This window comes from Callorhinus ursinus, unplaced genomic scaffold, assembly GCF_003265705.2.
Source record: "Callorhinus ursinus isolate GAN/ISIS: 27379988/994484 unplaced genomic scaffold, GSC_fseal_2.0 scaffold57, whole genome shotgun sequence".
NCBI classification, from domain to species: Eukaryota; Metazoa; Chordata; class Mammalia; order Carnivora; family Otariidae; genus Callorhinus; species Callorhinus ursinus.
Window position 1 is genome coordinate 8,067,924 of NW_027397119.1, and position 26,102 is coordinate 8,094,025.

At 40.5% G+C, this 26,102-nt stretch overlaps 1 protein-coding gene across 2 annotated transcripts in view; it reads right to left on the minus strand.

Annotated features, from left to right (window-relative positions):
• RBBP5 (RB binding protein 5, histone lysine methyltransferase complex subunit) overlaps positions 1-26,102 on the minus strand; it is a 37,383-nt gene that overhangs the window by 4,271 nt on the left and 7,010 nt on the right. The window contains exons 2-13 of one of the 2 annotated variants that reach the window (XM_025855132.2): positions 20,633-20,658; positions 19,602-19,774; positions 12,589-12,729; positions 11,575-11,737; positions 9,619-9,728; positions 8,480-8,599; positions 8,238-8,391; positions 8,070-8,141; positions 7,324-7,441; positions 5,589-5,658; positions 4,975-5,204; positions 3,851-3,928 (exon numbers count right to left, since the gene is read on the minus strand). In XM_025855132.2, the coding sequence (XP_025710917.1) occupies positions 3,851-3,928; positions 4,975-5,204; positions 5,589-5,658; positions 7,324-7,441; positions 8,070-8,141; positions 8,238-8,391; positions 8,480-8,599; positions 9,619-9,728; positions 11,575-11,737; positions 12,589-12,729; positions 19,602-19,774; positions 20,633-20,658 (1,455 nt within the window). Of the gene's footprint in view, positions 1-3,736; positions 3,929-4,974; positions 5,205-5,588; positions 5,659-7,323; positions 7,442-8,069; positions 8,142-8,237; positions 8,392-8,479; positions 8,600-9,618; positions 9,729-11,574; positions 11,738-12,588; positions 12,730-19,601; positions 19,775-20,632; positions 20,659-26,102 lie in introns of both variants that reach the window. The other variant, XM_025855130.2, reaches the window with a different exon arrangement.

Consider the following 26,102-nt stretch of genomic DNA (forward strand, 5'->3'; position numbering starts at 1 on the left):
CCGAAAAGTCCCAAGCTCAGGGCTACCCTCACTAAGTTAAGCTTCCACTGATGGGTCCTCATTCATCAGACAAGGTGTGTCTTCATGGGTGTGGGTCCACTGATGCTAGCTAAGACCAATGAGCTGTTTGATATGGAAGAATTTTCTGTAGCCCCAGATTCCAGATGGCCAGATTATTTCTATAGTGGTCTAGGTGTCTTCCAATCTTCCTGCATAATATCCTGCAGCAACGTCTGACAGACCGTAGCAGCTTTGTCAGGGCCGGTGAAGGCTTACGCAATAGCTCCTTCCATAACTGGTCAACTGCAGATTTTAACAAACAGTTGCCATTTATCTAGGCTGAGCAACAACACAGCCTGCGCCTATAATCCCTTCAAACAATTTAGCTCTAGGGGCGCCTGCGTGGCTCAGGCATTAAGCGGCTGCCTTCAGCTCAGGTCATGATCCCAGGGTCCTGGGATCAAGCCCCACATCAGGCTCCCTACTCCGCAGGAAGCCTGCTTCTCCCTCTCCCACTCCCCCTGCTTGTGTTCCCTCTCTTGCTGTGTCTGTCAAATAAATAAATAAAATCTTTAAAAAGAACAACAACAACAATTTAGCTCTAATGGAAAAGTAAGGCACTGGGGCAGAGGCGAGACCCACAAAGCCTTGAATCTGCAAGTACCATCTCTGGACGGAACTGATTCTTAAAGACGCTTCAACCTCAGGCATTCTGGATCAAGTTTCGCTTCTTAGTTATCTCTCGGAGAATCTACAATGACCGCATACCACTTTTCACGGAAAATCTCTGAGGTGTGGAAGGATACAGAACGCAACTGCCAAAGAGGTTTTTTTACCTCAGTGGCCTTTGCAGGGAGGCGTGGCAAGAGAACCAAGTGAAAAATCAGCAGCATGTGCCAGCCAACCTTTGCCTGCTCTGGACCCTGCAGGTCGCCCATGGCCTTTGCCCCAAGAATCCCACACAAAAGATATGCTAGGTTGTCCCGAAACTCAGACGTCTGACAGAGTTATAAGACACAGTTATAAGGCTGTGACGTGCAGCCTCCACAAAGCTCCAGACCACACTGCAGCTGGAGCATGACACAGGGTGCAGCCCTTCTGAGAAAGTCGTGGAAGCAAACCACAATGCCCCTGCTTTGAGGTTTTTTTAAAGATCCTGCTCCTCAGCACTCTGGTTTAATCCGGCCACTGCAGTTTTGGAGGTGTCCATTCAGGAAAAGGTCAAGGAACAGGGCCAGAGGAGCAAGGAGAAAATGGGAGGAAGAAAGTGTAGTTTAGAAGGGGAAGGATGCACTGCACAGTCATGAGAAGCTGGTGGGATGTCTGCATCATCAATGTAGTTGCTCTGCGTGTGTGTCGTCAGAAAAGGTACCAGCGCCCTGGCCTGCATGCGGAAGTCTCCTCCAGTCCCTTTGGAGGGTGAGGCTGTTAAAACAGCTGCCTCTCTCTAAGGCTGATCAACTCAAGCACCCAATAAAAATAATGCACAGAGTGAAAGTCCAGTTTACAGCACCTGCTCAGGATACAGGTTCTAGCCTTTACTGAGGTCAGAACCTCATTTAATCTTGTCAGCAAAGTGAGCAGAAATACACTTCTAATAGGCCCTAGATCCTAGTATGCACTCTTGCTAGGAGCTTTGAAACACTGACTTCTAATATTGAAGTATCTATTTTACATACAGTTCAAAATTTCACTGCAAGCTATTCAATATTTTGAGAATTTTAGAAAATAAAAATGGCTGAGTAAACTTTCCGACATTTGATTTTGACTCTCATTTAGACATTTTTGAAGTATAGCTGGGAAACACCACTGCTCTTATACTCTTGAGCTTAAAATCTAACAGCGGCTCATGGTGTCTCTGACAGAAAACCAAGTGGGGAAGGCCAGAGATACTTACTTACTGCTAGTGACCGCATCAATTATAATTAAAAGCTGAAATCACTGTATTAAAGAGAGGAAAATGTGAATTTTCTAAAACTTTTAAATGGTTTATATGCCATACACATACTGTTAATAAGCGAATGATTAATTACTGGCAGGTTTTGAAGAAGCTAGGAGACTATGTCCTACAGTATTTCAATTAATTCAGTATGTCTGGCCACATTTTATTTATTTACTTATCTTTAATTTATTTTATTTTAAGTAGGCCTCATGCCCAGGGTGGAGCCTAATGTAGGGCCTGAGCTCACGAACCTGAGATGAAGACCTGAGCTGAGATCAAGAGGTGGACACTTAACTGACTGAGCCACCTAGGCATCCCTCTGGCCACATTTTAAATCACCCTGAAGCATTTCAGCTTTTTAAGTCAGAGGAATCTACTGAAATTTAAACTTTTTCTGCAGTGGCATCAGCTTGTACCAAAAATAGGTTATAGAGGGATCTATTTTTTTTTTTTTTACATCAATCAATTACTGACCTGCAATCTTTGTTGGCAATGGCCATGTAACTCTTCTCAGCTATTCTAAAATATATAGAGAGCCTTAAGTGGACTGAACGTGGAGGTGCGAACTGGTATTCAGTGGAACACCATAAATACTGCTGTTAAGGAAAAAATGTTGGTGGCTCAAGTGTCATGTGTTTGCTGTGAACACCTAAAATCCAAATCCAGCGCATGTGAGGTGGAATTACTCAAAATGAGTAACTGAGTCGGCTTTAGCTTCCCAAAAGAAGAGAATTCCCGTTCACACGATTAACTGCAGGTGTACCTCAAACAAGTAACTCGGTTTCACCGTCTGTCACGTCTCATCAGCACACTGGAGGTCATACCCTGAGGTTGAAAAATTTTAAAGCAAGAGGAGGAAAACCTGAATACAACCACTGGTATTTTCTCAGTCCTATCTCTGAGTCTACTAAGCTAGCCACAGGAAATTCAGAGCACTGTATTCATGAAAGTGGTGCTCATATACAGAACATTTTCCAAAAGCCGAAAATGTTTGAATAGAAATGGACTCCATTTGATTACTGTTTTCCAAACAAGAGACCATCTAGCCTACATTCACAAGTACTTGATAGGAAATTCAAATAGTTCTCCGTCCCCCAATAAACTCCCTCCATCATATAAAAGTGACAAAAATCAGGAAGTTTCAAAGGTGTAGGTGTTAAGAAGCTACACAGATACTGTAATTGCTGTCTTATTGGTAATAATCTCCTATATGGAAAAACATTTCACCTTCTTCCTTAACATGATGGTACTACTGACAAGTTTTTTGTTATTGCTTCCAGACTACGGAGAGAGAGAACCACCACCTCTGGGATTTGAATAGTTTAAAGAAAGACAAAACACTACAGACAGGGTTGTATAAAGCAAACTTCTATTTCTGGTAATCTGGCTCTTACATTTGAGGCAAAACAAAAACAAAAAATCTAGAAGCAAATACAGGCAAAGAAATGAATTAAACCAGGGGTTCTTACCCTTCTGGGGGGCCATGGATTCCTACAGGAATCTGATGAAAGCTATGGGCATATCTTCCCCACAAAAATATTCACACAGTATTTTGTATATAATATCAGGGGAATATAGATCCCCTGAAATCTACTGATGGACCCAAGGTTAAGAGCCACTGAATTAAGCCAAATCTCGTTTAGCCTACCCTTGGTGGCAGCCTAACACTCTGCGAAAGTCCACCAGCGGGAAAAGGAGGGAAGGAAGGAAAGGGTGCTGCAGTTAAACGGAGTCAGGGGCTGTACAAAGCAAGGCCGTGAAGCAAGCCAGACAGCGCTCCCAGTGTGTCCTTACCTGCCAATGGCTGGCTGAGCTCCGCCTGCACTTTACCCTTCGCTGATCCTTCCAGAGGTAAACCTCTGTCCCCTTTGTAGAGTTTCGGTTTAAATGGAGAATCTTTCTCTTTACCTTTTGATCCTTTAGGCCGGCCTGCTTGCTTCTTCTTGGATTTGCCATCCCCCTTCACACCCAGTAGTGGATGGACTTCTGTAAAAGGACAGAGAGGCACGGGAAGGGATCCACAAGCCGCCCATCCCAGCGCCCCAACCAGGCACAGGCCACACACCGTGACTACCCGGGAACAAGGAGTGCCGCCCTCATGTCCCAGACCCCTTAATACCAGGAGAGAAGTGTGCACTTACTAATTATAAAACTATAAAAGAGTGGCTATTGCAGGAGAAATCGCTGCTTGGCCCACGGGCACGCAAGTCCTCCATGGCTCATACAACAGCTCCAAACCAAAAAGGCAGCTGAGAGACAGTGACAACAGAGCACACTGAGCCGGACCAGGAACACACACAAGCACACTGGCAGGTGAGGAAAGGGAGTGGGGCTTTGGATCCAGGCCAACCGGGGTGACAGTCCTGACTCCTCCACTCCCCGAGACCTTGGGCAAGCCGCCTGAGCTCTCCAAGCCTAAATTTTCTCCTTTGTAAAGCAGAGAGAATAAAAACAACTTGCAGAGTTGTTGTAAAACTCAGCAGTGACACAGAAACACAAACAGTGCCTGAAACAAGCAGGTGCACCATCAGCAGCATCACGGAGACACAGAGCTGCATCATGAACTGACTGCGCTCAGCTAAAAGACAGAGGATGATAGTCAACAGTAAACACACACACATACACCCCCCAACCTATCCTAAGAGATGAGAATAAAGGCTGCCCAGTCAGACTAAAAGCAGGGAGGAAGAATGAAAAGATTACCCAGGTCTGACCAGTACTTTACCACCTAATAAAACCACTCTACATGAAAAAAAGAAGAATGGTATAATGAAACAAACTCTGAGCCAGAGGTCGGAAGACAGCACATTGTCATTTAGGCAAGTACTAGAAGGCACAATTTCTCCACTTTAAAAGGGAAGTGAAAGCAGATGAAATCGTTACAAAGTCATAAGGAGTTATTAAAAAAAAAAAAAAAAGACTCATGGGAAATTTCCTCCAAGATTAAATCAATCAAATGGGAAGTTACCAGACTGTGTCAGAGAGTAAGAAGTGATGTCTATCAGGCAATAGGGAGAACATGCAGCCCTTACCATCATTAGGTACTCCTTGAAGTTCTATATTGGTTGTTTTGGGTTTCTTCTTCGGTGGCTGGGACCCATCTGTTGAAGACTGCCTCTTCTTCTCTGAACTAGCCCCTTCATCCATCAGGGAGGTTTGGACCGCATCCGGTGGGGGGCCATAAGGATTTTCTTCTGGATCTTCTACCTCAGGGGCAATGGGTAAATACAATAGAGCCTTTGAATCTTCCAGCTCTTCATCACTATTTGGAACAGGATCAGGCAAGGGATTGGAAAAAAGAGGAGACAGTTGCTTAAACCATGAACCCTTCCTCTAGGGCAGAATCACCTATATTAACCATAAGCAACAGGTATGGATCTAGAACTTTAAGAAAGCCAAGATGAGTAAAAGAAAATCAGACAATATGAATAACAAAATCAGTAGTAAAAACAAATGGTATAAATGAATTATCTCAGTTTTTCTTAAGATTTTCTATCAGGGGAAAAGGGAAGGGATTTCTCGTACACCAAAGGAGTTACCACTTTGAACTAACAAACGTAGGACAGCCGGGGGAGGTGAGCGTACACCAGAGCCTGAGGAGGAGGGGGAGGAGCACCCCACGGCCTCGCCTGCAGAGGTGGCTCACCTGCTACAGAAGGCAGCAATTGGGTCCACGCTGGTAACATCCACTTCCTCATCCTCGGCAGCATCAGCCCCTGCAGAAGAGAAACGGCACAGGTGTAAGAAGTTTTTCCTTGCAGCCTAATGATTTCCATAAACTAAATTCAGGAGAAACAAAGGAGGACAGCCAAACAATTCGTTTTACTCAGTAATTCAAAAGGAGGTGCTGAATCTCCACCCTATCCTGGGCACTGGGGATACAGTGATGACCAAGAAAGCCGCACACAGTTCTCCAGTAAAAACTTCACAGCCTAACCAGGGAGATAGGTATCAACAGATAATTTCCATTCAAAAAAATGTTTTTAATTTATTTGAGAGCAAGAGAGAGAGAGAGAGAGAGCATGAAAGGGGGGAAGGGTCCGAGGGAGAAGGAGACTCCCCACTGAGCAGGGAGCCCGATGCGGGACTCGATCCAGGACTCTGGGATCAGGACCTGAGCCGAAGGCAGTCGCTCAACCAACTGCGCCACCCAGGCGCCCGATAATTTCCATTCAATACAGTAAGTGTGATGTGCTACGAATATGAGAAGGAGGAACAAGTTATCTGAGTTTGGAAAGGCTTCACACAACATAATCCAGCAACATCAATAGAATACAAAACAGGCCGCCTCCCTGGTGATCTTCCTAAAACACGGGGGCATGTATGTGATCTAATATCACACAAATGGGGCGCCTGGGTGGTTCAGATGGTTAAGCGTCTGCCTTGGGCTCAGGTCATGATCCCAGGGTCCTGGGATCGAGTCCTGCATCGGGCTCCCTGCTCCGCAGGAGCCTGCTTCTCCCTCTGCTTCTCTCTCTCTCTCTCCCTCTCTTTCCCTCTGTCTCTCATGAATAAATACATAAAATCTTTAAAAAAAAAAATAATATCACACAAATGAGGACCAGCACTTCCAAGCTGGAAGAACCAACCTCAGTCCCAATTCCCTGATTCCTGGCACCATCAAGTGGTCCACCAGGCAATGACCTGTGACATTAATTACTTAGTGAGTAATTAACTTACAACCGGGAATACTAAGCATTCATACACACGAACCCCCATTAGGTATAAAGCCCTGTGTTAGACAACCATGGGGATTAAAAAGTCAAATCTTTATTCTAAAGGAGCTTCCTATCTAGTTCAGAAAACAAGATAAGAATAACAATGAGGGGCGCCTGGCTGGTTCAGTCAGTAGAGTAGGCAACTCTTGATCTTGGGGCTGTGAGTTCAAGCCCCATGTAAGGCACAGAATTTACTTAAAAAGCAAACAAACAATGAGCACTATCACAATCCTAATCGAGTAACATCTGAATGCTTACCTTGGCCTAGGCGCTACACTGGGTCCCTTACACAAATTACTCCCCGCAACCCTAAAAGGCAGGCTCTATTATTACCACTATTTTACAGATGAGGAAATTCAGGTTTAAAGAGTAATAAGCATTTTGCCCCAGGCAGCTGGACTCCAGAGCTCATGCTGTTTACCTTCATCTTCCTGCCTTGGGGGTGACAATACCTAATACAGACTGAGCACCCAGCATGTGCAGGTGATCAGGTGATCATCAGCAATTCATCAGGAAACACAGTGAAATAGTAAGAGAGCTGTTAAACCCTAGTAAAAATGCTCACAGAGGCCCTCAGTTGGTGCGTTCCACACAGAGACTCTCAGAACACCGTCAAAACTGTGTAAGTGTAAAGAAAAAGAGACTGCAGTCAAGAAACATTACCTGTCTGCTCAGGCTCACTCTTATCTTCATCTTCAATATCAAACTCTGATTCCCTTTCCTCATATTCTACATTTTCATCCAACTCCTTGAAGTCTGGGGCAAATGCGCTCCAATTTTCCTATGCCGCAAACAAAATACACTACTTAACCGTATGAGAAAGCAACGGTCTGTGAGCTTGACATTACTGATAGAAATGGAAGATCGGAGCACATACGAGACTCAGAACTCTGAGAACAAATCTGGCAGATAACAAAAATTAGGTATCTATAGGTTTTACTGTCTTAAGGTATTTAGATCTTAAACATTCCAAGTTATTAACTACAGTTCTCTCATGAGAACTGCCACCTTTAATCTTTTAAAGATATAATTATCAGGTAAAACACTGCATTTTCTTAGGAGTACACGGATTACAAACATGATTAAAGTTGTTTAAAATAAAACCAAGATATAAAGCAGAAACTAATTGAGCTGAAAATAAGAAAAGCAAAAGAAAACTCTCTCAGGTAACAGAAAAATGTAACAGGAAGTACACCAGACTTTCTCCCTGAAGACAGAGGTAGTAAATCAGCTTTGGACCAAGACCTTCACATCAAAATAAAGCAAAACTGAATCAATTTTAATTAGGTTACAAGAATCACATGCAAAAGAAATTAAATAGGTCATTTTTTGCTTACTACCTGTAAGGTTCTCTGATATAAAGAATGGATATCTAGCCTCAAAGCAATTAAACCAGAAAAAATACTTACTACTTGATTTTGTGCCCAGATAGATACCACTCCACTTGAAATGGATGCTATGATGGGTCGAACAGGGTGCCACTAAATTTAAGGAAGGAAAGAAAAATCAGCTCTAAGAATGAATCCAAGATTATCTGTTTCACATCAGTAACAAGAGCAACCTCTTGTTCTACTCACAGCTACATCCAAGAGGAGTTCTCCTCTCGTCCCGTGGAGAATCTTCACCAGGTTGCCAATGCTTTTCTCCCAGATGTACAAGGCATGCTGCCGGGCTGAACCAGCCACTATGTATTCTCCATCCCCAGAGAAACAACATTTCTTCCACGGGGTCCTGAAGGACAAAGAAAGTACCCAAGGAGAACCAGAAGCTGAGCTCAGGTCATGTATTGCCCCATATTCTTCTATGTGGTGATACACACCTATTTACCAAGTCCTGTAACTTCTGCATGGGTTCAGGCTCTCCATCTCTTCCACAAGTTAAGATTTCTCTGCCATCATAAACTCGGATTATCCGATCTGCTGTGTTAATTAAAAAGCAACTAGAGAAAGGATAAAAATATCAACACAAGAGGTCAGAAATCTGTTTCTGTTAACATTTTCTATTAATATCTGTTACTTAGAACAGTACCATAGAACAACTACTCCACATAAGCTAGAACACTTATGTACTTGTCACCTTCCAAAGCAAAATAGAATTTGAAGTGAAGATATGTTGTATACTTTCTGTGTATCCCTGAACCCTATATGCACAAACTGATCTTCAGTATTTTTTTTTTAATCTTTAGTATTTGATTGAAATCCATGACCTCTAAACTGAAACCAGTTTGTTGAATTCACAAACTTATAGTTAGACGTACAATGCATACTTCATTTCTCTGGCCTATCTTATACATAACATATTCTTCCTAATGAGTTAATAAACTATGTCATTTTAAAATGTTCTTTTACTGTAATGACATTGGAAATCTGTCTAAAATGTAAGTTACTTCACTACCTTCCTACAGATTTCACTAAACCTTCCTGAATTCAAAAGAATTTTGAACATGAAAGTCCTCTAAGTACACATGCATGCTCCTGTACAAGACAGAAGGACTGTCACCTCTCTTCCTGACACCGACAACCTAATTCTTCTCGTTTCTGTTGACCTATCTACTTCTAGGTGGGTAACCACACTTATCAGAAAAACATCTGAAAGTAAAAGGGTAAATAGTTTTATGTAAATAGAGTGTATGTCCAATTACTATGTGAAATCTGTGACATGACTTTGGATTATAAAAACAGCTGATCTTTACCCAGAGCGTACTATGTGGCAGGCATTTTAGTTCTAAGCATATACCACCCCGATATCTTTTCTGCCTAATCATCTCCAGAAAAAGAAGATGTAACTACTGGTTCAATGCAATAAATTTTACGAACATAAGAACCAGATACTGACAGTTTCTAGTTATTTTTTAAGTAAACTTTCTTAAAGATTTAATAGACACAAAAACTGTGAATCTCAATGTATTTTTGCATTCTACTCACTTTTAAAACTGTCCCTAAAAAGACAAGGTCTCACCTCCCCTTCCGGGCAAACTCTATGGACTTAATAGCTGTGGTATTGCTTGTTCCAGTTGTTACTCTGAAGGAAGCAACAAGATCCTGAGAATCTGTTTTTAGGACCAAAATCTAAAGTTCAAAGGAAAAAAAAAACAATACCATTAAGTATTCTGATAACTTACAGTAATTAGAATTGGCTTCCATTTCTAAAACTGGGCAGGGACTGGGTAAAAATATAAACATCTCGGGGGTGCCTGGGTGGCTCAGTTGGTTGAGCGTCTGCCTTTGGCTCAGGTCATGATCCCAGGATCCCGGGACTGAATCCCGCATCGGGCTCCCTGCTCCACGGGGAGCCCACTTCTCCCTCTCCCTCTGCCCCTCCACCCGCTTGTGCTCGCTCTCTTTCTCTCAGATAGATAAATAAAATCTTTAAAAAAAATATAACATCTCATGTATTCAACCTGATTAACTGATAGTGTCTTCTAATTTTTCAAATAAAGAACCATGTCTTAATCTATTCTCAAAATACAATGTTTCGTGTTATTCACAATAGTCAAAAGGTGGAAGCAACCCAAGGTTACGTCAACAGATGAAGGGATAAACACAAGGGGGAAGGTACTCCAGTGGGACAGTACTCAGCCAGGAAAAGGAGGGAAATTCGGGCACATGCTGGGCATGAAGGAATCCTCGGGACATCAGGCTGAGTGAAATAAGCCAGTCACAAGAAGACACAATGCTGTATGAGGTACACAATCCACTTACATGAGGTACCTAGGGTAGCCAAATTCACAGATATAGAAAGTAGAGTGACGGTTGCCAGGGGCCGGGGAGGTAACAAGGACTAGGAGGTTCCTGCTTAACAAGTACAGAGTTTCAGTTTTATAAGATGAAAAAAGCTTTGCAGATACATGGTGGTGATGGGTACACAGTAATGTGAATGTACTTAATACCACAAAACCGTACACTTAAGAATGGTTAAGATGGTAAATGTTATGTTGTATTTTATGTGTATCTTACCACCATTTCCAAAAATGGCCACTTTCTAAGGTAGCCATGAAATTATATTAGCCTATACACCCCAATCACCAAAAAAAAAAAAACAAGTTGCCTAATGGAACTACAAACTCTAACCTTTATTAAAGGGGTGCTGGGTAGCTCAGTCAGTTGAGCATCAGACTCTTGGTTTTGGCTCAGTTTGTGATCTCAGGGTCACGAGATCAAGTGGCAGGGAATCTGCTTCTCTCCCCCACAACTCCCTCTGCCCCGCCCCTCCACTTGCACACATGCATGTGCGCACTCTCTCTCTCTCTAAAATAAATAAATAAATCTTTAAAAACAAGACAAAACAAAAAAAAACAGGACCTTAAAAGCCCAGCTAACTTCTTACTCCACAAAACTACAGGTTAAGCGGGCTTAAATTATACAATATTTACAGAACTAGGTATTAAGACATTTTTATCAAATGTATTCCATTTTATACTCTGACTTTTAAACTTTATAAATGAGTAACAGCCCTTTGTTATTAGCAAAATGCCCTTCTACCCTTTCTAGGCTGAGTAGTCTCTGATCACTCTAAATCAAAAGAACAGAAATTATCATGAAGGCAGGGCGCCTGGGTGGCTCAGTCGTTAGGTATCTGCCGTCGGCTCAGGTCATGATCCCAGGGTCCTGGGATCAAGCCCCGCATTGGGCTCCCTGCTCCACAGGGGAGCCTGCTTCTCCCTCCCCCACTCCCTCTGTTTGTGTTCCCTCTCTCATTGTGTCTCTCTCTGTCAAATAAATAAATAAAATCTTAAAAAAAAAAAGAAAACAATTATCGTGAAGGCATGAGAGAAAAATAGGCCACATCTGCCAAAGGCACAAGACATGCTTAGTCCAGGGATAAAAGATATTTCAAAGGAAGCAGAACAAGTAAACATGAAATAAGCCAATGCACAGGATGACTGACGCTTATTTCACTAGCTTCCAGGCTTACCTTGCCTTTTGCATTTCCTGTATAGATATATTCCCCTCGCCTATCAAAAGATGCAACCACGTTCAAATCGGAGTCATCGTCTACCGGCAGAACAACATGCTTGGAATCTGAAAGGGTCAACATGACAGGAGCAGATTTCATGGGACACACGAGAACCTTGTTCCTGTTTAAAAATATGAACAGTACATTGGCTGTTGCTTTGGTATCAGAAGGCTGATTCTCCTGCCCTTTTCCCTAATTCCTGTCACTACCTCCATCAACTCTCCCAGCTCAAGCAAATTTAAAATAGTGAAAAAGCCTGAAGTCTAAATGTCTAACACTAGGTAAACGACTAAATATAAACCATGGAATCCTAGTTTGACAAAATAAAATGTAGTCATTAAAAATAAGTACGAAGAAGTAGCAAACTAGTAGAAGAAATATGTATGCAATAAAAATGCAAAATGCTAACTAAAACTATGTAAAAATACGTAATTTAATATACATGTCATATGCATATAACTTGCTTTGTGGGCTATAAAGCACCAGATAACAAGCATTACACTTAAAGAACTTGACTAATAAAGAACCAAGAGAAATGAAGACAGTTATGTCTGGGTAATGGAATGGTGGGTAACTCTTTCTTAAATGTACTATTAAATGTAGTTTCAATTTTTTTAAAATGTAGTTTTAATATTTGAACTACTTCCCTCTAAAGAAATTCAAATAACTGGGGGGGGGGGGTTAGTGTGGAAAGCTCCAGGTCAAGGACCAGTTATTATTCTTCTTCCTACCTCTGCCCACTTCCAAAGTCTGAATACTGCCCAGTTTTTAATTATATGATACAATAACACTCTCCTTAAAAAATCTGTTCAGTAGAGACAACCTAGACAGAAACATTATTTTATGTAGAAGATTTGAAGAGATGTGTGCTTTTGCCTCCCACAACCTTAAACTGCAATTGTCATGAGCCTGGAGCTAGTCCACAGAGAATGAGACCCTGCCCCAGGAAAGAACAGCACAGATTAAACATACTGATCTCGTGGATGGTACTGGACTTTTAGGATGGGTGAAGGGAACCGAAACCTCTGGTCGCAGTCGCCCGAAAGAACATCCCACTGTGACACTATGTTATCAGTGGAAGCACTCACGAGCTTATGACCATCTCGACTCCAGCTGGAAAAAAAAAAGTGGGTAATTTAGCACATATTCTAAGTTAAAGTAATTTAGCACAAATTCTAAGTACACTGTACCGCTCTTAAGGATAAAAATGTATGAGTCACACATCTGCCCTAGCAGCAGGAGTCAACAGTATTCCTTTATATATATATATATATACACAAATATATATATACACACACACACACACACATATATATATACACACACACACACTCAAAAACCACAAACTTTCCCAACTAAACAATGAATAAGAATATTTTCATGACATTTTTGTATGTAGCAACAAAAGCTCGTAATAGTTCAAGATAACAGTAACAAGTGGCTCCAGGAAATAAAACTCAAACGTTTAAAAGAGTCTATCATTGCTTGCCCTTAAATGTTGATGTAACAAGTATTTAGGGAGTGGGAGGTGAGGGAGTATCTGAGCTTTCTGAGGTTGTCCCAGAAACAGCACCATCACAGCGTAAACAATAAAAATAAGTATCTGTTATTTAAAATAACTAAGAAAGGAATTAATTCCTCCTGCTAAGTATAGCTAAACACACTGGACATTACACATAAAACACAAAGACTCCGGGGGGCGCCTAGGTGGCTCAGTCAGTTAAGCGTCTGCTTTTGGCTCAGTCACAATCCTGGGGTCCTGGGATTGAGCCCCGCGTCGGGCTCCCTGCTCAGTGGGGAGTCTGCTTCTCCCTCTCTCCCAGCCTCTGCTGCTGTTCCTGCTTGTTGTGCTCTCTCAACCTCTCTCAAATAAATAAATAAAATCTTTATTTAAAAAAAAAAAGACTGAAGGGCAGAGCAAAGACTGATTGGCTAGAGACTACAGGATATGAGGAATGACACAATAGAAAGTCCCTTCGATTTTCTTTTTTGCCTTATATATCCCAGACTGAGTGATGGAGAAGCCAACAGCCCAGTAACACCAATGGGCTCACTCACACAAATAAAGGCTCAAGAAGAGCCTGCTTTCATAGCCAAAGGACCAGTACTGGACAGCACAGAGAGACAGAAAACTTTTAGGCAATAATGACTCCTCCAGCAACCACCGTGAAAAAAATTGCAGCCCCACCTCCATCCCAGTCAACAAAATCTAAATAGAATCTAGGCCTCCACCCTTGCCTAGTTATAGCAAGGTACGCTTCTCCACTCACTGCACTGGTGTCAGAGAAAGCTCAGGGGGCAGCCAGATTTCCATAGCCACCAGCCTGTAATGAGGACTCCCACTGAGTGTGAGTGGAGGCCACATGGAGAACAGGAACAAGGTACTCCTATCCTTCCCCACCAGCATGGTCCAGACCAGGAGGCCAGTGGGGAGCCTGAACTTCCGACCGCACCTAGCATAATGAAGCCAAGTAAGAAGCCCGGACTTCTAATCCATCTGGCAATTAACAAGATAGAGCCCTCTCTTCTCTGCTGATAGGGCGTCAAAGGAGGCCAGTTAAAACATAAGATTTAAATAAGCCCTACAGTCTTAGGATACCCAAAACGCCCAAGTTTCAATTGAAAACGACTATCAATCCAAGAACAAAAAAACTCAACTTGAATGAGAAAAGACAATCAACAGATACTAACAGTGAGATAACATAGATGTTAGAATTATCTGACAAGGAATTTAATGCAGTCATCATAAATATGTTTCAATAAGCAATTATGAACATGCTTGAAATAAATGAAAAAAAGAAAAAAAGAAAGTCTCACCAAAGAAATAAAAGATGTAGAGAAGACCTGAATTTTAGAAATGAAACAACTAAAATAAGAAACCCAACAGATGGGTTCAGGAGCCAATGGAGAAAAAAAGAGGATAGAATCAGTGAACTGGAAAACAGAATAATAGTTATCCAATCTGAGTAAGAGAAAAAACAGACTAAAAAAAATGAACAGAACCTCAGGGACTTGTGGGACTATAATAAAAGATCTAAGATCCACATCATCAGAGTCCTAGAAGAGAAGAATGGGGCTTCAAAGTATTGAAGGAAAAATGGCTGAAATTTTCCCAAACTTGGCAAAAGATATAAAACCTACAGATTCAAGAAGCTGAGCAAACGTCAAACAGGGTGAGCTCAAAGAAATCCACTTCCAAGATACAGAGACAAACCTCTGAAAGCTAAAGACAAAGAAAAAAAAGTCCTTAAAGCAGTGAGAGGAAGGACATCTTACCCATGGAAACAAACAAAACAAACAGGCAAACACACAAAAAATTCATGTGACAGCAGATTTCTCACCAGAAAGCATGGAAGGAAGTGGCACACTCAAGTGCTGAGAGAAAAAGAACTGCCAACCCAAATTCTATTATCAGCAAAAATATCCTTCAGGAACAAAAAGGTAAATCAAGATATCTGGCCAGAAGATCTACCCTGAAAGGATGATTCAAAGAAGTTCTCTAAATGGAAAGGAAATGATAAAAGAAGGAATCTTAGAACATGAGGGAAAAAGAACAATGAAAACGAATAAAAATATAGGTAAATAAGATCAATTTTTTCCCTCTAGTTTTGACATTTGAACCAAAAATTGTAACACTGTCATCTTATGTGGGTCTCAACATATATAGAAGAAATACTTAAGGCAATTACATACAAAGAAGGGTAAATGGAAATACGGTTTCTACACTTCACTTGAACTGGTAAAATGTCAACACCAGTAGACTGTAGTAATAGTTAGGTGTACACAATGTAATACCTAGTAACCACCGAAAAGTTATACCAATACCCTCAAAAATACTATACAGTTCCCTCTTATCCATGGGGGCTATTAAGACCCCCCAATGGATGCCTGAAGCCACCAACAGTATCGAATGCCATGCAGACTGTTTTCCCGTACGTAACATACCTATGAGAAAGTTTCATTTATAAGTTAGGCACAGCAAAAGACTAACAATGACCGGTAACAAAACAGAACAATTAACAATATACTGTAATCAAAGTTGTCTGAATGCGGTCTCTCTCAAATTCTCTTACTGTACTCACTCTTGTGATGGTGTGAAATGATCAAGTGCCTAAGTGAGGACCGGAAGCACAGGGAGGGAGGGACAAAGGCATCGTGATGCAGCCTTAGGCCACTACCGCCCTTCTGACAACACGTCAGAATCATCTGCTCCTAATTGTGGTTGACCACAGGTAACTGAAACCACAAAAAGGGAAGCCACCGATAAGGGGGACTACTGCAGATGAAGTGGAATTCTTAAAAAATGTTCAAGAAACCCACAGGAAGGCAGGGGAAAAAATGAAAAACAGAAGGGACAAAAATAAGTAAATTTAAAACATAAAAAAAAAAGAGACAGAAGAGACAGAGAAACCCAAAACCAGTATTTACCCAAATTTTATAATAAAAAGGAGTTGCTACTGAGGAACTTGGCTGGCTGTATACCTCCGTGGTTAAGAACATAGGCTCAAGAGTCAGACTTATGCTGAAGCCTGGACATTACCACCTTTTAGCTGTGTGATCTTGGGCAAGTTATATACCCTGAGCTTCAATTTCCTCTCCTATAACATGGGCTCAATAATATTACCTAACCAGCAGAAGACTGTTGACAGAATTAAGATCAGTATATATAAAATTCCTACCCCAATGCCTGGCACATAACGAGTGCTCAAAAACATTAACAATTATTTGTATCAGAGACAAGATGAATGTATTCCCAGACTTGGGACTCAAGGGGCAGAGGAAGGCAGGGGTAAAATAAGGAAGTGAATATAAAGGGATCAAGTTTGAGTCTGCATACCAGAGGACTCTTGTGCCTCTCTCCCACCAGCTCTAGAACACTCGCAGTCATGCTTACCCCTCAGAAAGGCAAGTAGATCCTTCTAGAGAATGCGAACCTAAAAAAAAGAGGCCTGAAGATGCCCTTCTGTTAGGACTCACAAAAAAAAGCCAGTGACCCACCCCATTTCAGTGAATGATAGGAGGGTAAGAGGGTGAGCTAAAACTTGCATACGGTGTAACAGTACGTCCATGGATAATTTCTGAAATTAACAACCAAGAAAAAGTAACATACACATGTTATTTAGAAATATGGAGATAAATATCAGAAGAAACCGACAAAAAAATGAAAGCAGACAGGGGACCAGGCCATGATGGAGTGCGGCGAAACAAGGGACAGCTTTCACTGCTGTTCTTGTAAGCCTTACAGTGCAGCCTATGGCCTGACTACTGAATAGAATGTTAGCTATCATTCCATTTTTTTCTTTAAGCCCTTTTGTACTATAATATCCCTTTCTCTTTTCCCCACAGTAAGCTTGTATTTCTGTTAAAATAGAAGGGACTCTAATTTTGAAAATGAAATTATAAACAAGTGAAAACTAAGAGGGGCTCTCCCACTAAAAAACATAGTATTAATATATCCAACAATTCCAAACTCCATAAGCAGGCACAAAATTAGAAGCTTGGGGAAAAAAACAAACACAAAACCCAGAAACTGGGATTATAGCAGTAAAACAGCAAACAAGGTTCATAAATCACAGCACTTACCATCTCGCAGGGAAGATACTCATAATTATGAAAAATATTTGCAATAAAATAACAGGAGACACACAGCCATGATCTCAAACTTACATTTCCCCCCTCAATTTTACATTAATATCTTCATGCAAGCCAGAAGTCTAAGGATCATCCTAATTTCTGCACTTCACTCAGACTCCACATCAGACTAATGACCAGGACTCTTACTTCTGCCCTCTCCCCTCTCCCCACTGCTCAGCCCCAGTCCTGCTGCCACTGTGCTCATCATCTCTAGCCAAGATCTCTGCACTTCCCTTATCTTCATTCTCTCTTCTTCAATCTCTTTAACACATGCTGTCCTAGAGATTTTTTTAAAAACAAAAAGCTCACCATATCACTTTCTTTCCTACAATGCCTTAATGGCTTCACAGTTACCTACAAGATGAAGTTCAAATTCATACTATGGTAACACAGCATCCTCCATGAGGATCTCAGTTTACGGGCTCTTGCCATTATCACATCGCCCACACCACAATCCAGCTATCTTGAACTACCTGCGGTTCCCCCATCTTACCATGCTTGTTTGAAGCTGATGGACCTTTGCCTGGGCAGCGTCCTTTGCTTGGAATACAACTGGCAAACACCTATATCTCACAAGTTTGAGGTTAGAAATTATCTTGCCTAGGAAGCCTTTCCTGACCACTGTTCTCCTCCAGTACATGGATCATCTCTTCCTTTGCACCTTCGCCTCCACTAAATCTCAAACACAGTTCTTGTATAGGAACCATAAAGCTTCAGTACCTGTACCTGCCACGTAATTCATGCTCAATGTTGCTGAATGAATGTATAAGTGAAAAAGTTTATGCACAAAGACATTTACTAAACATGTAGCAGAGAAACTAGCAAAAAAACTGTTAAATAAATTATGATTTGAGAAGACATATAGCCATAAAAAAGGTTTTTAGAGGTATGCAAGTAGGAAATTGTCCGGTGTTAGGGAGAAAAAAAGCAAAATATAAAACAGAACATAGCATGATTACAAATTCTGACTTTTTTTTTTAAGATTTTATTTATTTATTTGACATAGGGAGACACAGCGAGAAAAGGAACACAAGCAGGGGGAGTGGGAGAGGGAGAAGCAGGCTTCCCGCAGAGCAGAGAGCCCGATGAGGGGGCTCAATCCCAAGACCCTGGGATCATGACCTGAGCCGAAGGCAGACACTTAACGACTGAGCCACCCAGGCGCCCCCAAATTCTGCTCTTTAAAAACTATATATAGAAACATACTAAAATCTTTACAGTAGGAATACTTGGGTGGTGGGACTATGGGAGATACTAGTACTTCTTTTTGCTTTGCTATATTTTCCATAAGGTTCTACATGATTATGTATTATTTTACAATAAAAACAAATGCATTATTTTTAACAGGTGGGAGTGGCTGGTACTCTCATTTTGCATATTACAGACAAGTTTTGGCCAAAGTTAGTTTATTAGCAGCTAAACCTAGATTGGGATTCAGGCCTCCTCCCAATCCAGTGCTTTACAATATAGCTCCCATTTCCATTTACACAAAAAGAAATAGGTTACAAGCCTCCTAAATCTAGATCTGATTACGGGGCGCCTGGGTGGCTCAGTCAGTGGGACATCTTACTCTTGATTTTGGCTCAGGTCCTGATGTCGGGGTTGTGAGACTGAGCCACACAGGGGACTCATGCTCAGTGTGGAGTCTGCTTGTTCCTCTCCCTCCCCCTCTGTTCTTCCCCCAGCTCGCTTGTGTGCACTTACTTGCTCTCTCTAAAAAAAATAAATAAATAAAATCTTAAAAAAAAAAAAATCTAGATCTGATTAGGTGTTTCTGGCCCCAAGTTCATTTAGAAGAGCTGCCCTAAAATAAAACTTTCCAAAGCAAACCCATAGTCCCAGAGAGTAAGAAAGAAATCAATGGGAATTTATATTACACTAGATTTTAGCTCAATCTATTTGATAGCAAGCCTTAACTATAATTTAGTGAAGAAACAGACATGCCTGTGATCACTAAAACTGCTTGGAATTCAAGAGCCTGGACAAAGCTGAAGGAGAGGACTTCCAAGTTTCCCTCCGAATCAAGATTTTCCATTCTAAATGAAAGGTCAATATCACAAATACTACTACAGCTGCAAACTGTAAATATCTCGTTTCAGTACTGAAATATTCTCAGATAGAGCCTGATACAGATCCACAAGTACACTCAATTTCTCCCCCACAAAGGTATTCCAAGGACAGCATTTTTTTTCAAGGTCTACAGATGCTATGAGAAATTGTACTACTAATGACTGAACACTTAAAATGCTAAGTATTAAAATATCTAGTACAATGAGACTGGCAATATCACAGTCACCATTCATCCCCCTAATTCAACTCATATTCAACACATTAATATTAAAATTCCTTACCATAGAGAACAAACTGGATGGATGTGTGCACTAATTATTTTAGCAATGCCTCTTGTCAAGAAATCCCAGATGACAATTCGGCCATCATTACAGCCAACTGCAAGTAGCGTGCCCCACCTGTTAAAGGTGCAAGTCAGGGCCATGCTGATACAATCCAAAGTTCCATCAGCTTCCTAAAAATTAAAATGAATACAAGAATATAGACAATGCCACCAGGTACCCAATTATTTGTTAAAGATTCTCTATCACCTATGACACTTCTAATTTAAATTACGATGTATACCAAAAGAAACTCTACGTGTGTTCTTATACCTATTAAACTAGCCAAAACAAGGAAATATTTATAAACAGATGTGATAAATCCCATACATTACCAGTATGACTTTGTACCCACTGTGCACGGCAATTAGGCAAAATATAATAAGATTCATTGAAAAGAGTCATCCTACTGACCCAGTCATCATAGTTCTTGGGATTTATTACAAGAAAAATAATTTAAAACAAAACCCCTAGAACAACCTGTATGTGCAACATTAGGGAAGTCAAATACATTATTTTATATTCATATCAAGCTATTTAAAATAACCATAATGGCTACACTGAAACACATTTCAAATATTACAAAATATTTTTACATTTAAAAAAGTAAAACACACTTACAGCATACATATTATTACTATGCAAAAACACTGACTGAAACTAGAAAAGCACGCAGAAAAAAAATCTACATGTAGGTGATGGTACTGTTTGTGAAAAATCCTTCAAAGTATTTTTTTTTAATTTACTGGCAAATGAATTGCGTAAGATTAAAAGGTTATGGTGAGATTTCCCACCAGTACTGCCTATCTGTTTCCTCTCTCCTCAAAACTAAACACTGAGTTCTTTATTATAGCACTTAAAGCTTCTGTTGTCAAAGAAAATGGGGGGGGATCAAATAACGCTCAAACACAAAAGCTAGCAAGTTATCATACTCCTAAATTCACAATAAGACTATATTCTTTAAAAAAAAAAAAAAAAGACTATACTCTTACCTCTGGATAATTCTGCCCAAAGGACTCTGCAACAAAGCAAAGAAAGAGTTCATGGAGCATTTGCAACATAGCAGGAATCCTCCAGCTCTCAAATGGTGGATGCAATGGTTTGCAAAGTGTGGATGGCTGGCTCAGGGATTCCAGGGGGTCACACCTATTTTCATTATCATACCAAGATGGCATCTGCCTCTTTACTTTCCTATCTCCTAAGTTTACAGATGAGCTCTCCTGAGGCCACAGCAGCAGTGATATTGTAACAGAGTGCATACAAAAGTAGACGGAAGAATTCTGCCAACTTCTACTTAGGCAAGCATTAAGGACAATTTGTAAAACTGTGAAACAATACTCTTCTCACTATTTTTGTTTTAGAAAAGTTATTTTTCACAAAAAAAATGTTATTTATGTAAACAGGTCATGGGGTTATGTTAGTTATTTTGAATTTTAAATATCCAATCTGTCAAACTATCTTAAGTCGGATGAACTCTCTAAAACCTTCATGAACACCAACCAGCAGTGTCATTTCCTTCCTAATAATGACATTTATGTTGTCAGTCTGGTAGTTGATTAAACATGCAATTCTCTGTATTAATTTCTTAAGCAAATGACATTTGGAGGCCAACACCTCTGAATGCTTTTCCTGTATGAAATGCAGTGTTCACACAAGACACAAACATCTTAAGCTGCAAATGACGGCATGATGCTACCCCCTGCTTCTCAGAAGTGTCCCATCAGCAGCAACACTGTCTTTGTCAGGATGTACTTAACAACATTACCTAAGTATTGTATTACAGTGCTTTTTAAACTATATTGAGAACTACAGATCCATGAAAGTTGTTTCACACATAAGGCATCCAAATCAGATTTCATTTTAAAAAAGAAGTCTACTGCTTAAAAAAAAAAAATTATAAAAATTAACTGAAAACTAAAGAGTGGGGGCATTTGGCTGGCTCAGTTGGAAGAGCATGTGACTCCTGATCTTGGGGTCATGAGTTTGAGCCCCATGTTGGGTGTAGGGATTACTAAAAAAAAGAAGAAGAAGAAGAAGAAAGAAAAGAAAAACTAGAGCGAAAACATTAAAACCAATCAAGGGGCACCTTGGTGACTCAGTTGGTTAAGCAACTCCCTTTGGCTCAGTCCAGGGTCCCGGAATAGAGCCCTGCATCAGGCTCCTTTGCTCAGCAGGGAGTCTGCTTCTCCCTCTGCCTGCCACTCCCCCTGCTTGTGCTCTCTGTCAAGTAAGATCTTTAAAAAAAATAAATAAATAAAAATAAATAAATAAAAATAAAACCTATCAAAAAAAAACACCGGCCCTACAACAAAGAACACTAAAAGATGAAACTAAAAGCAAATGTCCCCAAATTACCCTGATGTATCTAATGTGAACCAGATTGAAGGTAGCTGACTGCATTCAATTATGAAAGAATGAACTGAAATGCTGAAACCAGATAGAGAGGTTTTATTTTTTTATTTTTAAAGATTTTATTTATTCATTTCAGACAGCGCGAGAGAGTGAGTTTGGGGGGGAGGGGCAGAGGGAGAAGCAGGCCCCCCACCAAGCAGGGAGCCCAGGAGTTCACAACCAGGTCAGAAGGCAGACGCCCAGCCCAACCGACTGAGCCACCCAGGTGCCCCAGATCAAGGTTTTTGAAATAAATATTCTCAAGTTACTGAAGTAATACAGAAATGTGTAATTAACAAACGATCGTTTCCTCCCTGCAACCCACCACCAAGGTAAAAGCTTCCATATGTTTCTATATGCTCATTTGTATAAGCAAATATAGAAGCATGTATTTGTATAAGCGTTCATATTTATAGTTGTGTTTTTAAGTAAAACACTACACATACAATGTGACTTGTTTCGTTAGCAATTTAGCTTATACATCTTTCCAAATCAGTTAAGATAGATCTATATTCACATGGTTGAGGAACAAAAGAGAAAAAGAAAAAAAAACAGCATTTATCCAAAAATTAAAAACAAAACAAAAAACACAACCTGAAACTATAAAGTACTGGGGAAGGAGCAGAGTGCAACGTGCTGTGTTGAGTGAGATAAAGGAAATCCACATATTCTGAGCAAGTCCAGAATCCAGGGACCATTTTAATGTATGATCACCTCTCAACACAGACTACCCCTTATATTTCTGGTTTATGTTTTTAGGGTGGGTTTTTCTTTTTTGTGGATCATCCTAGTTAATAGAATTACAATAAGGTGTTTAAGGAGCACAAAGAAAAAGTGACACGTAAGAAAGACTAGGCTAGGGCGCCAGGGTGGCTCAGTCGTGAAGCGTCTGCCTTCGGCTCAGGTCTTGATCCCGGGGTCCTGGGATCGAGTCCCACAAAGGGCTCTCCACTCAGTGGGAAGCCTGCTTCTCTCTTTCTCCCACTCCCCCTGCTTGTGTTCCCTCTTTTGCCATGTCTCTCTCTGTCAAATAAATAAAATCTTAAAAAAAAAAAAAAAGAAAGACTAGGCTAACCTGGGGCAGTTCTGTTGGAGGGCCTGAGCAAGATGGCTGTTAAACGGGATTACAGGGACGCAAGGCCCTTTCCTCAGAGAATGCTCAAAATCACTTTTATATTCTCCATCTTGCCACCATCTACTGTTTTATGTAACAATTAGATTTCTTAGGTTTTAAACACCACGCAGGGGGGAAAAAAAGATGCCCAAAGATGTGGATGCCAAGGAGAAATAAAACCCTCGTCAGAGATTTAACTTCATAATACACTTGATACAAAAAACATGAGTGGCTTCTATAGCAAAACACACATTTCCTTTTTTTTTAAACTTTTTATTTATTTATTCATGAGAGAGAGAGAGAGAGAGGCAGAGGGAGAAGCAGGCTCCCAAGGAGCAGGGAGCCTGATGCGGGACTCGATCCCAGGACCCCAGGATCATGACCTGAGCCGAAGGCAGACGCTTAACCATCTGAGCCACCCAGGCGCCCCAAAAACACACATTTCCAAAACTGATTACAGAAGAAAAATCCTTGACTGGATCAATGAGTAAAAAACACACTGAAAGGTTGTTAAAGACATACCATTCAAAGTGGGGGGGGAGGGAGCAGACCGATAAAGGTTTTAAGAGCAGTTTCTCCTAACCTCAAGCTGCAGATAATTACTACGTTATTCAAGCTATTCTGAGCAGAAAAAAAAAAAACACTATAGTGTTTTATAAAGCCAACATAACTGACACCAAACCCTCAGAGACAATACAAAAAAGAGAAGAATTTTCTCAACATAAATGGTTTCTCTTTTATACTCTGCAGACTTGCAAAGTAACTTCTAACAGCATATACAATTATAACCAAATTCCAAACACAAAGCATCTGAAGTTTGTTCTTGTACCATGTAAGAAGACATTACTATATAGCAGGAAAAACAAGGAACAGGGTTATGGCAAGGGCACTCTAAACACCTTCAGGGCACAATGCATTCTAATGTACATCCTTAGTCAAGAATGTTTATATAACGGCCACACAATCCTATCAGTAGATACTGAAAACACATTTGCTAAAACTCCATAATCACTTCTAATAAAAGAGAGGACTACAATAAATGACAAAATCTACCAAAAACACAATTATCATTCAAAAAGATGAAATATTAAAACCATTTCAATTCATATCAGCAACTAGGAAGGGATATATCATTAGGTAATACCATCTTGGTGGTTCCAGTCAATGGAATAAGAAAATGGAATAACTGGGGCACCTGGGTGGCTCAGTCGTTAAGCAGCTGCCTTCAGCTCAGGTCATGATCCCAGGGTCCTGGGATCGAGCCCCGCATCGGGCTCCCTGCTCCGGGAAGCCTGCTTCTCCCTCTCCCACTCTCCCTGCTTGTGTTCCCTCTCTCGCTGTGTCTATGTCAAATAAATAAATAAAAGAAAAAAAAATAAAGAAATGAAATAACTGGCTTAACCACTGAATATAAGGAGATAAAACTATTTCTCTTTTGCCATCCTTGAATACCCAGAAAACACAAGAGACTCTAATAAGAAAACTATTTAAATTAATAATAAAATAGGGAAGGGGCTCCTGCCTAGCTCAGTCAGAAGAGCTAGCAACTCCTGATCTCAGGGTCATGAGTTCCAGCCCCACGTTGGGTGCAGAGATTACTTAAACTTTTTTAAAAAATAAGAAAATAGGGTAAGGTGGCTTACTACAAGAAAAATATTCAAACATTAATAGCTTTTCTTTACATTAGCAATTACTATCCAAAAATGGAAATACAAGGAAAAATTCCATTCAGAATGGCTACAAACATATAAAATATTTAAGGAATAGGTAATGAGGTAATAAAGAAGACACAGACATGTATGAAGAAAACTATAAAATCTTAGGTAAGGCCATAAAATCTAAATAAATGAAAAGACAATCTACATTCTGGGATGGGAAAACTTAATGGTTTTCCCTAAAAATAAATTTTACATAATTCCAGATGGAATAAAGACAAATGTGAAAAAAAAATTCTAAATGTACTGTAAGGCTGCTGATATGTAATAAAGGTGGCATTTCAATTTAGTGGAAGATTTCTTTAACATATAGGGAATGACAAGTGACCATCTGGAAGGAGGAAAAAGTTATAATTCCTCTATTACATATAAATTTCAGGTAAATTAAGGTTTTTATTTTTTTAAGATTTTATTTATTTGACAGAGCGAGACACAGCGAGAGAGGGAACACAAGCAGGGGGAATGGGAGAGGGAGAAACAGGCTTCCCACCGAGCAAGGAGCACAATTAGGGTCTCGTCCTGGGATCATGACCCGAGCCGGAGGCAGGCGCTTAACGACTGAGCCACCCAGGTGCCCTGGTAAATTAAAGTTTAAAAGAACAAAAATCTTAGAAGAAAATCTAGGAGACTACATACATGTATAATCTAGGGTAGGGAGACCTTAACCAAGTGAGGAACACCAAAAGAAAAGAGAAATAGGTTTAATTAAATAAAAATTGAACATTTTGCATGGCAAAAGCTCCCATAAACAGTCAAGATTTAGAAACAAATTTTCAAGGCAGATGACTGATAGGAGTTGATACCTGTATTACAAAGCAAGTTTATACATCAGTAAGAAAAAACCCAAAAGACAAAAAGAACATGAATAAACAAGTCACAGAAGAACAAAATCAGATGGCCTCTAAACAGGAAAATGTAATCAAACTCAGCTGTAGTTGGAGAAATAAAGAGGAGACGCCACTTTCATCCAACAAACAGATAAATTTAGGGGCACGTTGGTGGCTCAGTCGGTTAAGCATCTGCCTTCTGCTCAGGTCATGATCCCAGGGGCCTGGGACTGAGCCCCGCATTAGGCTCCCTGCTCAGCAGAGGGTCTGCTTCTCCCTTTCTCTCTCTGCCTCTCCCCCTTCTTGTGCTCCTGCTCTATCTCTCTTAAATAAATAAAATCTTAAAAAAAAAAACAAACAGGAAAATTTAGGGAGAGAACACCTGTGGATGGAGGGGAGGGCAAAGGGACATTTT